This window comes from Buteo buteo, chromosome 24 (genome assembly GCF_964188355.1).
Source record: "Buteo buteo chromosome 24, bButBut1.hap1.1, whole genome shotgun sequence".
Lineage (NCBI taxonomy): Eukaryota > Metazoa > Chordata > Aves > Accipitriformes > Accipitridae > Buteo > Buteo buteo.
In genome coordinates, this window is record NC_134194.1 from 701,604 (window position 1) to 720,734 (window position 19,131).

A 19,131-nucleotide genomic window follows, 5' to 3' on the forward strand; every position below is an offset into this window, starting at 1 on the left:
ACACAAAAGATACATTCATCCATCAAAGCGTTTCTGGAAAAATGTAAGCTGTTTGTTGATTTATGTTTACTAAGTGCAAATGCGCTTCATCCCAAACAAACTCAAAGCCCTAACTGCTAACAACTTTATGATCATCCCTAAGAGTACACCATAACAAATAAAATGGTAAAACTGCTTTTAAAGCAGTGCATGTAAGTAACTCAGAGTGATGTATATTGCTTCCAATAGGCAAAACAGATAAAAAGATGTAAATGAAACTCTTAAACTTTTATAATACAGTGAAAACAGAGTAATCACTAGGAAAATCTAGATGGCTGAATTTTTTGGCAACAAAATCTTGTGCACAGAAATTAACAAGCTAGATAAACAAGCAACAGAAGCAAACTATTTCAGATAAAATACACACAAAATATTCCTTGGATTCAGCAACTTATACCATTTATTTCCATTTCAAATGATTTCCAAAGGAGATGCGATTTCCTCTATACATGAATTTCAGCTCAGAGAAGTATCAAATACTTGAGCTGCTAGAGTAAAACAGCAGAAAGTTGACGACTCTGTTCACCAATCCTATTAATTACTGTTCTCCTCTGCTGAATACAACAGTATACACACTGCTCAGATTAAAAACTTTATTTTATCTATACAGACTACTTAGTATTGAAAAAGCAAACTTACTTGCGCTTTTTAATTTTAATAGGCTCATCTTCATTTGCTTCCTCTGTAGATTCATGCTCTTCTCTAACTGTAACAGATTTCAGTAATTCTTTAGATTTTATATTTATGAAAAGTTTGTAATCTACAAATGAAGCCTTGTGCAAAAACAGAGGACAATGTGTGCAGCAATAATGTACTCTGACAAAGTAAGACATATGGTTTTCAGCCGCTTTTGGAATAACACTATCAGAATTTGGTGGCAGGACTAATGGACTTGCGGCCAGCTTTGGATTTAAAATGACAAACACTGACCTCTTATTTCGAGGGGAAAAAAACCTCAGGCTAAACAGTCTAATGAAGCACATTTGCATCTCCTGATTACCTACTTGCACTTTGCTCTCCTCCAACTACCAAGCCCACATGTCATCTCGGGATCATTTACTAGAACTCATGCCAGAAAGAAGTCTTATCTCAGCAGCCTCTTGAATGTTCTCTGCTCTTGGCAGCTCTTTCCAAAACTGTATTCCAGTTGACGTTCTCTAAGTTAAATCCTCTTCTGTGAGAGCCCATTGGTACATTATGATTAATCTTTTCTGGCCCCCAAATTCCTCTTGCTTATAAAACAAACAGAGTCCCTTTTTTTAGTCAGTAAAAACTGTGGGTTTTTTCAGCCTGTTGGCATTTAGAAAAAAAATTAACCTTGTTAGTATCTACTTTCTTCAATAGACTGTTTTTTTCGAAAGGACTATAAATCTGCATTCCCACCAGCATTCTTAAATTCTAAAACTATATACATTTTTCAATATGTCTTTATGTTTCTCTCACTTATTTAAACGTTACTAGCTTTGGAAATCAACACAAAATAAGTGATAAGAAGTCTGAATATAATTTAAGAAGGCAGTAAGATTGCTCTTACTAAGTTTTTTTCCTTCTTCCATTCCTTTTTTGTGAGGAGGTTCTTGAATAATTTTGTCCACATCAGCTCTTCCAATTAGGTCATCTGGTCGGTCCCACATAGAGAGACGAGTGGTAGGGTTATAGAAGAAAACTCGCTCATCGCCAGTCCACACCACACACCTAGAAATTTAATAGTCAGACAGGAAGTCTTGTATTATCTTTGTCTTCATTCATTCTGTATACCTGTTACCATGTTCAAAGACTGAAGCAAGCATTAATGGTCACAGACAGATCCAGGTTATACGTACTGCACAACTACCAAACATTCCTACTGTCCAAATGGGATACTGAATTATTGCTTTTCTCTGCTAGCAGATTTGAAATGCAATTTTAAAAATACTTTTTATCAGGAGCTGCAGTACACTCAGTTCTTCTCTAAAAAAATGTTTTAGACAGCTGAATCAGATTTTGGGATAAAAAGTACCTAATCTCTTCAATGCCCTGTGAAATATGAGAAAAAGCAACCTAATGATCTTGCCAGAATTTTACAAATGGCAGGATGAAAGAACTGCAGAGATCATTTGAAAAGAGACAGTTTTAAATATCAAACATTAATAAAAAAACATCGATGGCTAAATTGCAAAAATTAAAACCACGTCCCTTTCCCATCACTAAGATTTTTACCGTGGTCGTCCGAGCACACAAAGATGATTTACATGTATTACAGCAAGAGTAACCTCATCATGACATTATACACAGAGACACCTGATGAGTATCTATGCCAAGTAAAAAACAAAAGGATTGTTTTGGCCAGCAGCCGCACACATTTGTTCCCCAAGGCATAAGGGCAAAAGAAGTCCAAGATTATTTTTTTTTTGGCCAGTATTTCCTACCAGATCAGAAGGAATCAGTGGCAGATGAAGGGGGCTGGGATATGACAACTATACTGGTAAGGCACCACATAGGACTGCAGTTAGTGTGTGGTAGAAAGGCTATACACACACCACTGAATATCATGAGTACTGGCACAGTGTGCACAGCATTGCCTGGAGGAATCCAACGTTATCTGAGACAGAATCATACCAAGAACAGGATCTATACACACTATTACTTGTTCAAACTATCCAGCGACCTTTCCTGGCTATGGGAAATCATGTCTCAGTCCCGCAGTAGGAGGCCACAGGGGAAACTGTTACCTACCATGGGGTTCCTGGAATAGGAGTGGTTGCAACTGGCTTGGCCTTCTGAGCTGCTTTTTCTTCTTCAGTCATTTCTTCCTCTTTTGGCTCCTCAAGGAAAAAAAAAGTTAAAGGATTCAAGCAATGACCACTAGTTAATTATTTATTATAAAGTAACTAACTTGTTTTAAAGAAGAAAATGTATTTTGCAACAATGCTAATAAACAGCTCACAATTACACTTCATCCATGCTTAAAACAGAAGCATTGGAATTTCAACCGTAACTGCTACTCAAAACTCAGAAAACCTCTAAGTGTTTACTAACTTTTGACTTCATTGAAACCTTATTTAAATGCCTTCCTAGATCTTCATGAATCCTTGAATCAAGGACTGAATACAGGGGCAAGGGTGTAGTTTCTCACAAAGAAATTTTTATTTATTCTTAAAATTAACCTTTACTTGAAAATGAGACACGGAGTGTGAAACAGTCAAAAATCTGCAATAACCTTTGTAGCAGAAATAAGCAAACTAGAAACTACCTCAAAAGTGAACAGGGTAGAGTGGTAATAAAAACCAGCAACTGAATTCTGTGCTTTTGCCTACTAAGCTACACTGAAGTTCGCAGAAATCAGTATAAAAGCTTTAATTTTTATTCAAACACTTTAGCATCTTAAAGAGCTATGCTTTCTCAGCATGACAAAATCCCTTACAAGAAAAAAGTTAATTTTGTTTACCGCAACGTAAACACTACAGACATTTTCAAGGACAGGCGTTCCTAACAGACTAAACTTATCAGTTACAGCACACGGAGATCGTGTAAGCTTTGTTTCAAAACTGTTCAAAATAAGGAAGTAAAGAAACAGAGAAAAAGCTATTAATTTAAAGACTTCAAACATTCAGGACAAGTTTCATTTTTCTGAACACCTTAAAATCAGTGAGAGAACATCATGTCTATGCAATTAGCTAATTTTTTTTTTCCATGTTCTTACTAATTTCTTAACTCACGTGCTCTGTATTTTTAAGTGTCCTTTTTTCCTTATGTAAAAAAAATAATTAAAAAAAGGAAAAAAAAAAAAGCTATGAGCCCAAAAAGGAAGGCTTTCAAAAATCAGCCCAGGAATTTAAGAACTCAAATTACTAACCATGTCTCCTGTCAATATGCCCGGTCTACAGATGCATCCACACCTGTAGGATGTAGAATTCAAAATGGCGATACTGACTATTTGGTTGCAAGGTCTTTTACCTCCTTTATAAGTTCTTTTATAGGTTCTTCTTTTGGCTCTTCTTCTTCTGTCTCCATTGGTAAAGGCTCCTCTGTAGGTTCTTTAATTGGCTCTTTAATCTTCTCTTCCATTTTTTCTAAATAAAGACAGAATTTTCCTTAGTATTATTAAGAAACCATTATAGAACAACAAATTTATTTTTATCAGTATGATTTTCCAAGCACAACAGCAAAACAAAACTTATTTTTAATGTATTTTCACTGCTTTGTGTCCTCCTTGGGCTTTACAGTGTCTGCTTATAAAGACGTGATTATCTCCTGTACCAAGATGTACTTGGGACTGGAAACCAAAATATTGTAAGGCAGCCTATTATATTAAAAAGCTAACTAAACTGACCAACAGAAATCGCTGAAATGCCAATAAATGTATCAAACAACAGTTGCAACCAACAGTGCAACACTGAAGATGACTTTCAGATTTGAAATGCTCTTGACAAAAAAAAAAAAAGAGAAAATTCATGCAGAATCATCTGAGGATTGCTCTGCATCCATTTAAAAAATTATAAAATGTATAAGCTTTACTCAGCAAAATTGATATTTGCTGTCTTAGATGTTTTCACCTCAGTAAAAAGAAGACATATTATTTAAAACTGAATTATTAGAAAGATGGGTATTAAACTAACTAACTGTAAGTGTTCTGAATTTGTCTAAACAAAGATTTCTTGTAACTGAAAAATTCAGCAGACAATAAAAGGAAGAACTATTTGGGTCCGACTGGATTTGTTTTCTTAAAAGACTTTATAAACTGAATAAAAGCCACAGGATTTTTGCCCCTTCTTCCTTATTTATGATACAAGAACAATTTCCCTCCAATATAACACCACACATGGATATAATGTGGATTCAAACAGACACAAGTCACAGAATATGACCAGAATACAACTTAGGGATGTGGACAGGGGGAGGTAATTTATTTTTTCCTCATATTCCAAATCTGTTTATATACTTAGTTTATGAAGATCTGAAATTTAGCATTTCAGTGATCTTCATTCTCTCTGGGTTTACAGTCTTTAGAATAACTGAATTTTCCCCTCACTTTCTATCTTTCTGCAATTGGGATCTTCTCAAACACCTAAGTATATAAAGTACTTCATTTCTACTGGAGTGGAAACACGCATTTACCCAAGTGTCTACAGAAGCCACTCTAGAACCAAATACTCTTACAATACAGTGGGAAACAAAGAAACGATAACTTTCAGACTCAAGACCCACCCAAATGGATACTTATAACCAGGATTTAAAAATATTCTTCAGGGAAATAAGGGAATAGAAATATTCTCGTTCACGTTTTCCAACACAACTGCTAACGGTCTAAGCAATTTTGCCTAGTATACAGCTGCATTTTAAAAAAAGTACCTTTTTCTTTCAGTTCTTGGGGTTTTTCCCATGTTGACTCCAAAGTCCTATTGTTATAATAGTAAGTCTTTCCATCTGCTGTTTTGTACTCTGTCCACTCAGAGACTGCTGTTGCTCCAGCCAACGTAGCAGGTGAAGCAGCAATAGCAACCTGAGGATGGATCATAGGTACAATGGGAGGGGCCATGCCTGGCAAGACACCTGTATAAAGAAGAAAAAAAAAGAAAAAAGAAAAAAAGAAAAAAAGGAAAAAGGAAAGAAAACAGTAAGTGACAATGAAGTACCTAAGAACCAAAACCTAGCACTTCACTGTTTACAGTAAAACTTAAGTTACAAATAATCTACCTATATAAATACGGTTTTCAAAATTAAATTGGAAAGCAATGCATTGTTACTCAATTTCCTTCCTGTGTTTTACAATCAGTAATGCCCATATTACCAGGCAAATTAGATAGCTTTTTATTTTGAGTAATGTGTAATTCTGCACAGCACAAAGCTTGTTAGTTTTTAGACATTTGCTTTAATACTTCAAAATTAAGTGCTTTATCAAAAAAGTCTTTATTAGATCTCTATAGCAAATAATTTTTTTTTAATCTACTCCACTGTTTAATTATGCTGTCATTTTAAGAGATATTCCTATTGCTCTTGAAAAAAAGACAACAGTGGCTTGAATTTGAGCCATAGAATACGAAGCAGAACTCTGATAAATCCTGACTTAAAGTTAACATTAATTCAGAGCCTTGGATAAAAACTTGTGAGAATGAAATAATTTCAGATTATGCAATGGTTTTGTTTAATACTGCAGATCGATCGGAAAAAACATTTTATTCACATCCTAAAGCAAAATGGCAAGTAAATAGCCAAAGATAAGCCAGAAGGCTACATTCTCCTATTATTTCTCTACTCATCCCAACAAAATGGATATACTGAACATATTTTGAATGACAAGTTCTAGAAAAACAAATTGAATAGGACTAGAACTACAAGATCATAATTTTGAGCCTTTAACTTTTATATGAAAAAGTCTATAATTTTAAATAGTGGAAAAGCACACATTACACATTGCCATAAAGTATTCTCAGTAAGCAACTTTTCTTAAATCCACAATTTGAAAAATGAAATTTTATACTAAGACGCACATACACGCACACCAACATGCGAGCACAATCATGTCACTATACATGTGGAAGTAGGAAAAACGAAAATCCACACACAAGAAACTAATAACTAAGAAGTATGGGCATGAAGAGATTCACAGTTATTACAGAACTCAATGATTACAGAAAACTGTACCGGATTATTTGCATAAGATAAGCTAACACTAACAGTTATTTGGGAAAGTTATCTCCTGGCCAGATATGATATTTGCATTTATACTGGTTTTGAAAATAAAGTATATATATATTCATTCAATTGGGGAAGCAAATAAATAAATAAAGGATAAACAACAACATTCACTACCATGCCAACTTACAGACAAAACGAACTAAGATGGTTTTGAAAATTACCGGTCTTGGTGGTAGCGACTGTCTTTACATACGGGCAGCTGACTATTTGCATCATTGCTACACCTGTAAAATGGATAAGCAAGCATGTTGGAAAGCTGCCATTGTATGTCAGCTACCACTGGGAGTCTGGATGCTACAGATTTCCTGCTACAATTTGGAATGCCATTTTCAGCTGGCAAAGAGAAAGCCTCCCAGCAAGAAAATGTGAATTATTTTTGCTCCAACATTTTATGCCAGATCAAATATAAAACTAATTTTATGCTGCAGCAACAGTTTCTGCCTACATTAAACCAGCTGTTTAGCAAATAATTGGGATATCATTAAAAAGAAAAAAGTTATTTCAATGAAGACTCAGGGGTTTAAGTTCATTCAAGGGGGAACTCTGCTCTCCTTGTAGGGCATTACCATGGGAAAATACTCTACTAAAGGTGCTGTTTTCCACTGACAGCCTCTGCTCACACAGATCCATCAGGGGAGCAGCAACGAAGTGAAACTAACGGTCTTTGCTATTTTCAGTCTGCTGCTGCATTTAGAAGGCAGTGGTAAGAGTAGAGGCACAGATTTAAACTAGTCAGACTAGCAAGGTGTGGGAGGGTGAAAGCCAAGTTGAACCCAGAGGGAAAGCTCAGGTTATGAGGGTCATTACAGAAAGGCTGGAGGTGGAAGAAGGGAGGGGGGAGAAATAAAAGCAATGAAGCTGCAAACAGAGGTACACAAAGCTCCACTAGGTCAGTGGCAGCGAACATTTTCTTTATTTTTCATTATCAAGAACGTCACGAGCTGAAAAATGCTCTAAAAGCAGCATAACTAGCCCTCAAAAAGGTAGCATCATGCACTGTTCTGCCCTCCAGCTCATTAAGAAATGACATAGAAAGGCCACAAAAAGGAAAACATCTCATCCTCTTCAATTAGACACAAAATTCAGTAGGATATTAGTCAGGGGTAAGGGGAACACATTTCAAAAAACCTTCAGGTGCGGAAGGAAACTGTAGAAGTTCTCTCTACGTTGGTCCAGTCTGGACACTCAGAAACTGAAATACTGCAGAAACTTCCCCTTAAATGGTTTGAATTCCATCATCTGAGGTTGGAAATTCTCCCAGCGCGAAGTGAAATTAAACCCCTGTGCTTATAACCAAAGTAATTTCTGTTTTTCTTCATTAGAGATCTAGTATGGAAAGCATACAAAAATACGGCCAATTTATTTTAAAAAAATTTTGTGAGAAGACAGAATTGTAATGTTCTTTAACAATAATTTCAATGAAAGAATCCAAAACTAGTTTTATTAAAAAAAAGTATGAATTGAGACACAAAAAACATTGACTCAAACAGCACTGAATGAAGCGTTTGTCTAAATTTTGGAGGGGGGGATTCATGTTATGTACTTGAAAATGAATCTGAAAATTCGTTTTGTTAAGGAAGTTACAGCATGTCTTAAAACTGGGTCAGTATAAATAATGCCATCTGCGGGATCACTGAAATTAGAGACACTGCAGAGCAGATAAGACTTCGCAAATACCCAAGCTGTTTCCTCTGCCAAGTTCATTCTCAAACATACAACTAAGTTTTAATATATGAATTAAGAGAAAGCAGACTTACTTTTTAAGATCTGAGATTACGAGATATCACTAATCAACTCTTCCATTGTTCCGTCTTACTACAGTATAATACAGAGATTAACTTTGCCGTCACTTGACAATGGTATTGTTCAGTTCTGCCTCTGTAACTTAAAAGCAATCTGGCTGATATTATACCTAGTGCTGAAAGCCCCACACATCTACACGTTAAAACTTTGTCAGCCTTTTTGACTTCACCTTATACTGCCATGAAGTAATTTTGACTTCTCTTTTGTTTCTTGTTACTGTAAAATATTTTAAAGGTTTCCTTTTCTTTTAGAGTGTTTATAAACCATTGCAACCAACTCAAGTCAGAATTAGCTGAAAAAAGTAGACTGATTTTATTCTGTAATCAAGCAAAATGACAAATTAGACTCGTTAGTGGAAGCACGCACTTCACTGCTAGGTATCCTTCCTACGTATTATGGGTTCCACCCAAAAGGCTCATCTCACTGTGGGAACAGAAGAGGCCAGATCTAAGACTTGCTATGAGGAAAGTTCTGAAAAAAAGACTTTTCAAAAATGAGTTTAAGAAGGAGAAGATTGATGTTCTTGCTCTGTCTTTCCTTCTGTATTGCACTACTCACTTTTTGACTGAGAGCTTACAAAAAACCCCAACCTAAGCACAGACCCCAGTGTATCCATTTTCACTGGCACTCTTCTCTACTGCCTTGACCATCCACATTTTACCTGACAGTTCACACTTGAGTAGATGATCATATCCTTCAAAGGTATGTAAGGACCCTTCACTCTATGCTGATCCCTTGCTGGCAATGTCAGAAACGGCAGTTAAGAACATTCAGCTGACCACCTTTAAGGCTTAACCCTTTTTATTGCTCTTCTAAACCTCACAGATTTACAGACATCAGAATTCTCCCTCTATCCTTTATCCATTTTTTGTTCAGCCTTGAACATCATGTTCAGATTAGTATTTGTTTCCCGTCTTAAAACGAGTACTACACTGTGATTTCCTTTTCAAGCAAACTGCAGATTAAAGTAGCTTCGCCCAGTTATTTTAGAAGACTATCCTAAAAGCAGAGGCAACTAAAAGTTGGTCCTCTCTTCTAGTTAGCAAAACTAATACCCATTTTAACTACTTTGATGCTTATATCCTTTATCAAAGAAGTGTTCTAAAGGATTATTTTTCATCCAACCTATTTGATGGAAGGTAAAGGCCTCCCTTCATATGTACTGGATCAACGTATTAAAATGACAGCAGGAAAGAAGTCACCTCACTCAGCTTGTACAAAGAGTCAAAAACACGAGGCTGCTGCTCGGAGCCACTGCTTTGTAATTCTGAAGCAGAAACTAACTTGTATCCAATACAACTGCATTCTCAAACCTTCCTTTGCAGCAGAAAATCGTCAGCTCTTGGTATATACTTAGTGCTACCGTACACTGAAAAAAACCATTAATTACTTCTGTACTAGAACAGGAACTCAGTTGTATCCATGCAAACTGAAACATGGCATTTAAGCAACGACTGACTTTAGCAATCTCTTACGAGGGCCTCTGCAGCAATTAAACGGCAGTCGAGTCCAAAATTTTGCCAGCCTAAAATTACTTCCTTAAGTATCTAAATATTTTATGAAAACTTAAGAAAATATTATTTACCCAGGAACCAGTATGCTGCCATCTAAGATCACCTCTCAATGGTCTTTACATCTAAAGCCTATGAATAATACCCTAGCATCTTGAATGCCTTCATTATGCTTAAACCTCAACAGTTTGCATATGCATTCGGCATCATACTTGATAGCTGCAAACCAAAAGAACTGGAAATGCCTAGCATCATTCAGGGGCAATGCATTTGAAGGGTAATTTTTCCTGCTCATAAATACATTCTTTTCGTTTAATTTCTTTGGGCTATAATCCAAATCCTAATAAATATTTATGCACAAAACTTAAAGTTTAAATCAAGCAAGTAGAAAAAATTACAGCAACACGGCAATTAGTAAAATATGGTGCTACAATATTCTCAGTCACATAGGGATTCTGCCCAGAAACTTTTTTTTTTTTTAAACAGGATGATAAAATAGACATGTGCCATGAGATTAAGAAGTGTTATATTTTCCTATCATCCAAAAGAAAAAGGTTTACATGTTTAAATGCAGCTGTTTTCTAATATGTATATCAAAGAACTAGAAGTAGAAGTCAAAAAATTTCATGTTCTTTGTTAATTAAAGTCTGTCTGCTAACCCTGAATTCTTTCAAAAATACTCTGAGTGGAGAGGATTCAGGCAAGTTCCGTACACAGTGGACACATGAGTGCAAACAAATTGACAACATGGACATGTAGCGGACAAGACAATTACAGTTCGCCAATTTACCTGGAAGTGGAATAGGCATGCCAGGAAGGGGGACACGAAATGGAGGTACCATTACTGGTGGAAAAGCAGGAATTGCTGCAGTTGGTTGAGGTACTGCATGAGGAACTGCAGGAGGCAATGTCTGTGGGACTGGCTGGGGTACAGTCTGCACAGGTGTAGCAGAAGGAGCAGAGGTTGAAACACTGACTGATGGTGTGGCAACTGAAACACCCGAACTCGGGGTCTGGTCTTGTGTGGTAGGTGCTGATAAAAAAACACAAAGAACACCTTGTATCTTAGACACTACAATATATTTGCTGCAAACATACTGGCTCTCTGTTTCCCAACAGACTTCATATAAGCAGATATGCTTAGATATCATCAGCAGGAAGACACTCTTGGACAAAAAACCCTTTGCCTTCTCTGTAACATTAAATATTCACAAAGAAAGTCAATTTCAAATTTTACTTTGTCCCATTATTTACACCTAACAAGTCTCTATAGCAGTAGCAAGGGTGTATCAAAGGACAAACATAGCCTGAAATGAAATTCTACTCTGTATCCCTGTTCAGAAAAACAGAAAGGGAACATTACAGAGAGTTTCAAATGGAAAAAGGTTGTTCTTATGTTAAATAAACACAGGCTCTGCTTTTTAACAATAATGGCAGCAGCACGTGCATGACAACAGTCTGTCTAAAAACTATGGTTGTTAAGCTGTGATCCAAGAATGGAAAAATGTCAATTAAAAAAGTGTAAATAAGCAAGGAAAAGGAAAGTACTTTTGCTCAGAAGCTGCAAGAATTTTCTTGGTCTTCAGTGCCTCCCAGTGGGAAAATACACCACTAGTGTTCAATTCTGTAATCCTTGCAGCATCACTGAAATCAGCACTTAACCGAGAATAAATAGTGCTACCTATCAAAGCACTGGCAAACAGGAACTACAGATGTGACTGATTAAAATCATTAGCCAGCCTTGCAAATTTACACTGTAAGATTTGGTGGAAGGCAGGAGGAATTGTTGTAAAAATGAGCTAAGGACAAAAAAAAAAAAAAAAAAAAAAAAGGGAAACCACACCAACTTATGCACATATTATATATGGGCATACTGTGCATTTTCTTCAGTATTTCATGACTACCAGAAGCATTCCTAATAACATACCAGTATTAGCATATTTAAATAAAGGTTTTTGATCTGTTGTTAAGTGTTTCAGAAAGGGTGAAAGTCCTTAGCACTGCCTAAAATTTAGGGAAACAGAGCAGACAGTCAGTATGTGATTTGTTTTAAGGCCTAAGTCAAACCAGTACCAGACGAGAATGAAGCTCAGCCAGAAGTCCCAGGTTGTTTTACAGGCCAAGTCTGAGAGTTATAAAATTATTTGAAATGATAGACTTTTATCACCTAGGCACAGACACCAACAGTAACAGTTCTTGAAAGCAAAGACAAAGTTTAGCAGGTAGAACAGGTAGAAGTGGAACAGATTCTCAGCGTTCAGTATCAGGAAATTTTGCTTCAGAGAGGGTGCATAAAGTGCTATTCCAAAAGCAGGATCAGTTCTCAAAAGCCTGGCATTAGGCCAGAAGCTAACATTCACCTCCTACCTCATTCTTGTTACTCAGCAAAATGGTTCGAGTAGACCATATTTCAACAAAGCAGCTGAACACAGTACTAAGTTACCTTTCAAATTAAATAAAAAGCACTAAAATGCTTTGAGCAATACAAATTATTTGCTACTCCAGTGATCTGTCCTCTCCTCAGTGTTAACTGAAAGCATAATTTGAGTGCTACCTAAATTTGACTCCCTTTCATGCACAGATCTGTAAAGTTTGGGTTAAATGGTGAGTTAAGCTTGACTTGCCTCACCTGGTACAGGAAAAAGATGAAGTAATTCCAGAGAATGCAACTATACACTACCACTGGAGTTAGAACAATTCAGCAATTGCTCATCTTCTGGATACTCTTTGGCCTAACTCAGTGCACACATTTTTGCCAGCACAGCTACAATGATCAAGACTGTCGAACAATAGGATTCCTGATCAGCATAAATGTTCTGCTTTCAGTAGCCCTGCATGTAGACAGTAACACTAACCAAACTGTTCCTTAACAAGCTGTACCTTGCTTTGTTCATGCTAGGTGATCTTACTCACGCTTGCTGTTGACACACTCATGTGCAAACAGATCTGTTGTACACAATATACATTTCTAGATGCTCTGCACCTAGAGGCACTTTGTTAGCATATATATGCGCCAAAGAGGAGTATAAATCGTACCGTTTATATTATATGCAGATACTATGTATAAACATGCATTATGTGCATGCTGCATAAATTCAGTCCCCTTTCCTCCTGAGGTTCCCTCAGCTAAAAACCCTCAAAAGCAAAGGCTCAGCCCCTGTAAACAGCAGTAATCTTCAGACTATTATTCGAAGGTCATGAGTGGACAATAACGGCTCTAAGGACTTCCTTTTTCCTCTCTTGTGCAACTCTAGCGAGGCTTAGTCAGAAGAATAATGCTAATAAAAGTAATACACCAGAAGCAGCTCTGTTCTGCAATCAACCAATTCTCAGCAGCCCAGGAGCAGCACTCAAAGGTCCAGCCTCTTAAAGCAACAGGTGCCATTTTGGAAACAAAGAGGCAATTGCTACAACTATAATTCCTACCTCAGATTAACTTTTCTTGTGAAACACTTCAAAAAACAATTTAGCATTATCTACAGTCAAAAGGAAATGGATGCATAATAGCTTTGAGATGATGTGATAACAGCAGAAGAAAAATATACAAAGACCTAAAGAAAAAGGGTTGCATGCTGATCTAGTATTACTCTCCTGAAGTAACTCTTTCAGATTGGGGTGGGAGGAGGGGCAAAAAAAAGGTTTGCATGCAAGGTTCTTCTGGATTAAGTGCTGTACTATAAACTTACACTCCACTTTACGTTGAAACAACTTCCTCCTGGATACCAAGTTTTTGCTGCAGCAATTCCCCAAAGCAGCATCCCCACCACCTGCTCCCCACCATCGCAAAGCTTGAGAAACCCTCAGTTACTCACTGGAAATCGTCTGTGAAACTGAAGTGGCTGTGGTTGTGGTAGAGGTTGTGGAGGACTGAGTACTCGAGGACGTGGATGGAGATGCTGCAGATGCAGGACTACTGGTGGTCGGTGTGGAGGCACCTACTGCTTGTGCCTGGGCCTGGGCTTGTGCCTGGGCCTGGGCTTGCGCAGCCAGCATCGGCGTCAACTCTGACTGCTGAATAACTTTGACCCCATCTGGCTTAGTCCACGCTGACTCACGTGTACGCGCATTATAGAAATAGACCTACAATTTAAGAATGTCACCATCAAACAACTGCTTATCTGGAGGAGGAGCATTTATAAATGGTCCAGTTCCTCACGTTTTAAAAATAGTAAGAGGATAGACAAGAGCGTAGGATTTTACTGCAGTACCAGACTGTGTATGACAACATGCTCACAACAGCAGAAAACACCCATTACTTTGTTGTTTCTGATAACCGTCTTACCTTGCCATCTGGAGTTTTGTTTTCTACCCATATCTCTTCAGCTGGGGGCATTGCTGGTGTTCCAGGGGCAGTGACAGGCGGCATTCCTGGAGGGAACATCATACCAGGAGGTGGTGGCATGCTACCCATGGGAGGAGGCATAAATGGTGGTCTCTAAAGGCATATAACGACAATAATGAAGGTAATAATAATAATAATACAATTTTCAAGCAGAGTTTTCCTTTATTAGAGCACCAACAGACAGCACAACTATAGTAAGGTTAACTCTACCAGTCTGGAGAGCTTCTTCAACAATCTAATGCTACCAGCTCAGAGAATGCGCTTCCTGACAAGCCACCACCTATGGCGGAACAGCTGCAATAAACATTTCACTTCTGAGATGCCAACATCATCTGATGCAGAGCATCAGAAAAAAGTGGCATGAAAAGAAGTGAGGTGAAAGAAAACTCCTCTCCTGAAAAGAAGAAAATATCCCAATGCACAAAAGAATGGAAGAACTGTTCCTGAATAACTGCCACTCAGACATCCCTAGCTGTAAATCAAATACACCACTAAACAGTTACACAATGACCCTCCCAGTGAACAAATATTTAAAAAAAATTTATAAGTAAGCATCCAGTTTATTAGCATAGCAGAGCAGCAGATTTCATTACAATCCATTTTAGTTCTTGATTTCCCATTAACTAAAATTCTAACTAGTGCTAATTTAAAAAGAAAAAAAATATCAAATTGCATTTTCATTATTGCATCATCATAAGAAACCCAGAACTGCCCTGCACACAACTGTTAATTGAAAGCCTGAACGCCCGCTTTCTAATTCAAAGTGCATTAAATTCTTCTATTCTATTTGTTTATTTGGACCGTTCTGAAATTTCCTGGGCATGACAAGCATAGTGAATACTTCCCTATAAAAAAAGGTAGTTGACAAAATCCACCAAGTTCTTTAACTTATTCTGCATACACCTACAAATGACCTAATTATCTCCATCACTCCAGTTCTAATTGTACTTGTGATTCAAAAGATTTCCACTTCACAAAGGCAATACCAAGACACCTCACTGGCAAAAACCTTCGAGCTCTGCACTCGTAACTGAGAGGCCCGAGGCTGAAATGCGCACATGCAGCAAGACTAGGGCTCTGCTGAAGCTAGTATGTGTGCAGGAAATCCAGTGTCACAGGAACTGGGTAGCTTGGCATGACATGCCACAAACGTGCACCCTGAGCTGCACCTGTGCACTGAGAATTGGATTCCTACCCTTAGCCGTTTTCAGCGTGTACCATGTCCTTAGTTTCTGTCTGCATTTGGCTTCTTCTAGAAGTTGCCCTGAGATCAAAATTTCTTCTGTAAGAGTGATATTTTAAACTGCTTTTTAAATTCATGTACCAACTCTGATTTTTGTTAAATACTATTATAAAGTAAGTCAAGAGTACGTGGACGGAATTCAAAACAAACAAAAAAGCCATTAAGGTAACTACAGCCTTTCTTTCCTTCCTTATTTCTTCTCCACAGCTCCTCCATCTGGCCACAAGATGATCTTTCTCTTTACTGCTCTACAATCTGTAAAAAGAATCCAGTAGGGCTCACTTTTTGCCTGCTGTTGCTGCTTTCCCCATAAAACAGGGTTAGACTGTTACAGGGCAGTCCTGGGAGCAAGGAAGTGACACCAGCTGTACAGCCAGGGGATCCACAACGCCCTTCTGCTCCACTTGAAGCACACTCTCTCCTCTGTTTCTACCACAGGACCTTTCAACATCGTGTCTCCCCCTGCACCAGAAGCAGGGCGAGAAGCTAAAACCCAAACATTCGGTGCAAAGCAGAGCACAGTGCTGACATGGCATGAAAAATTTAGACATGCTTGGTGCATGGATTCCATGTATGGTAATGAGTTGTAGAAGACATGCTTCCTGCATGGCATGATAAAACAGCTATGATGTAACAGCTGAGAGCTGAAGCACATTCAGATTATAAATCAAACACATCAATCAAGGAGACAGCAGCAGCTAGGCTTCGAGCTTCAAATTAACTCTGGCTGATTCTTGAAACTGCAGGAAGGAAGCAAGGTCCTGTTATCCCCACTGCATGTTCTCTTCCCATCTTGCCCACATCCCTACATTTTTAAATAAATTTCATAGCACTAAAGTTTTCACTTTTCTATTGCAAATAGGTGATTTAAAGCATTATTTATAGACCACATAGTACTATTCACCTCCTTATAGGCCCACCTGCGGTCCCACATAGTAATTACACTGCCCTAACAGCACAGTACTCCTACAGTGCTATTAAAACAATACATTCCTTATTCACAAAGGTGTTGCACCTTTCAGACTGTCCAAGTCTCTAAAAGGTAGGCAAAAGAACTTAAACATACATCACTATGACATACAGACAGAAATCTACCTTACTTGAGCCCAAATGGGTCATACTATCCCTGTAGGTGCTAATAATGCTGCAAGTCTTTAAAAAAAAACCAAACAAAAACCCCAAACAAACACCCCCCCCCCCAACAACAACAACAATAAACGTAAGGTAAAGAGCATTCTTCCTCTGCCAAGAGTAACCTTTTGTCAGTACAAGGACCACCTGCAGCTGCTCCAGCCAAACAATGAGCCCACTCCTAGTTTTTTTTCCAAATGTTAAATTTTTCTTTGTCAGTGTGTTGACAATTTCTGGTGCATTACTAATGACGCACTCTCCTGAACACAGCGCTAAAGCAAAACATACCTGATTGCTGATTATATACGTACTTCTCAAAATTGCTACCTGCCCACCTAGCCAATCCCTTGGTGTTCAGTAATAATAAACTACTAGAGTGATGGCAGGTGTGGCTCACGCTGGAATCCGTACGGAATTCAGCTGCACCTTCTCTCTCAGTCTTTGTGTGCATCCATCATTACCCCACTAAGTGAATACAGGCAGAATCAGGATAACCCTAGAAGGCTGATGTATACTTCACATGCCTGCTTTGAGGCGTTCAGAAACTGGAGCACAGCCGAGTCCTGCATTCTGCACGGCCACAGGGCACCAACATGAAGTCAGGTTTTAGTAAAGACTCTGTTGGCGAGCGTATCCTAACTGCATAATTGATTAATTTAGAATTGCCTCAAGGAGCTAAACAGAAGTTGCGTTTACATACCACAGGTATGCATTAGGTTTTATAATGCCATGCACGAGCCTGCTGGTTTTTTCATTCATTTTAATGTCTCTCCTCTTATTATTTCCACTCATGAAAACAAACAAGAAAAATCCATAAATCCCAACTCAGCAAACCAAGAGAATCCCCCGTTCTTTACCTGTAAATGTGGAGGTCCCATTGGTGGAGGAATCCCTCCTGGAGGTGGCATCGGAGGCATGTTTGGATCAAATGGAGGACGTCCAAAAGGGGGGCGAGGTGGTGGAGGAGGACCTCGCATCATACCAAAAGGTGGAGGTGGTCGCATGAGAGGCGGTGGGCCTCTCATGACTGCATTTGGTGGGGGAGCTGGACCGCGAAATCTCAGTGCTTGCTGCTGAGCCATTCTGTGGATAAGGCCAAAGGGAAAGTTTATTTTTGCTTCCTGCTAAGCTGTAGGAAAATCAATTCTTAGAACAAACAGGGAAGAACCCTAACAGAAATCGAAAGGGTGTGGAAAAAATGCCAAGTTTGAATAATCAAAGTGTGCAACTACTTCCAATAGTTTCTTCCCCTTTGCAATTCAAGTTTATTAGTCCTCAATTGTTAATTTTCACTCACAGAAACAAATAACCTAGAGCTGGGATGAGGGTAGGCAGGCATCGCAGGAGCACACCCTGATCTGCCAAAGCTCCTTCAACACGACCTGCAACTCTGAGTCCTGTCTGCACGTACATCCTCGACTTCTCAAGCAACGGCTGTCCGTCGCGCCGAGGGTTTTAAGTACTCTGTAGCACCAGTGTCTGCCAGGACTATCTACATCCTTCGCATTTGTGACCTATGGCAGGACGTGAACCCTGACCATCGCACTAAGCCCGCTGTGCCACCCAACCCACTACACCGGGAGCTTTGTAACCGTATATATAGAAAAAAACGTTCACCTTTGGAACCAACAAACGCTCTTCTGCTGCTCTCAGGAAAACAATTTTGCCCACCATTTACTGCCAGTGCAATACCAATGTTGGCATGATGACTCAAAATCGGAAAAAACAGAGGTTATGAGAAGATGAAGGGCAACACACGCGCGGCTCAGCGCCCAGACCGCAAGGCAGCCCCTGCTCCTGCCGACCTGCACTGCCAGCGGGGCGGAGAACGCCGGGGCCGACAACGACAAGGGGGACCCCGCCGGGCGCCCCGACCGACCGCCGCGCCCCTGCAGCCCAGCTCCGCGCCCGGGAGCGGAGCCTCGGCGGGCGGCCCCGGCCCGGCGGCGAAGGCCCGGCCCGGCGCCGGCCGCACGCGGGGACAGAAAATGGAGGCGGCGAGAGCAGCTCCCGCCGGGCCGCCCGCCCCGGCCCCGGCGCCGGCCCCGCCCTGGCCCCGCCCCGCCCGGGCCCCGGCCCCGGCCCCGGCCCCGCTCCCCCGCCGCCGCTGGCGGCCGAACCCGCCGGGCGCAGGCCGGGCCCGCGGGCGGCGCTGCGGGAAGGCCGCGGCGGGCGGGCCGGGCCGGGCCAGGCCGCGGCCCCCGGCAGAGCCCGCGCCCGCCGCCGCGCGGTACCTGAGCTCGCTGCCGTACCGCTCCGCCGCCGCCTCCCCCTCGCCGCCGCCGCCGGCCCCCGCGCCGCCGCCGCCGCCGCCCCGCTCCGCCATCGCCGCCTCGCAGCGCCGCCGAGCCCAGCCGCTGCCGCTGCCGCCCCGGCCAGGCCCC

General features: G+C 40.0%; 1 protein-coding gene across 6 annotated transcripts in view; it reads right to left on the reverse strand.

The window, feature by feature from the left end:
* Nucleotides 1–19,131, reverse strand: part of TCERG1 (transcription elongation regulator 1) — a 34,554-nt gene extending 15,423 nt beyond the window's left edge. Inside the window, exons 1-11 of one of the 6 annotated variants that reach the window (XM_075056955.1) lie at nt 18,982–19,131; nt 17,605–17,830; nt 14,314–14,466; nt 13,844–14,111; nt 10,822–11,064; nt 6,879–6,941; nt 5,371–5,571; nt 3,976–4,091; nt 2,755–2,843; nt 1,574–1,734; nt 679–745 (exon numbers count right to left, since the gene is read on the reverse strand). In XM_075056955.1, the coding sequence (XP_074913056.1) occupies nt 679–745; nt 1,574–1,734; nt 2,755–2,843; nt 3,976–4,091; nt 5,371–5,571; nt 6,879–6,941; nt 10,822–11,064; nt 13,844–14,111; nt 14,314–14,466; nt 17,605–17,830; nt 18,982–19,073 (1,679 nt within the window). In that variant the 5' untranslated portion in view covers nt 19,074–19,131. Of the gene's footprint in view, nt 1–678; nt 746–1,573; nt 1,735–2,754; nt 2,844–3,975; nt 4,092–5,370; nt 5,572–6,878; nt 6,942–10,821; nt 11,065–13,843; nt 14,112–14,313; nt 14,467–17,604; nt 17,831–18,364; nt 18,870–18,981 lie in introns of those variants that run through there. The other 5 variants (XM_075056956.1, XM_075056958.1, XM_075056959.1 and 2 more) reach the window with 5 other exon arrangements.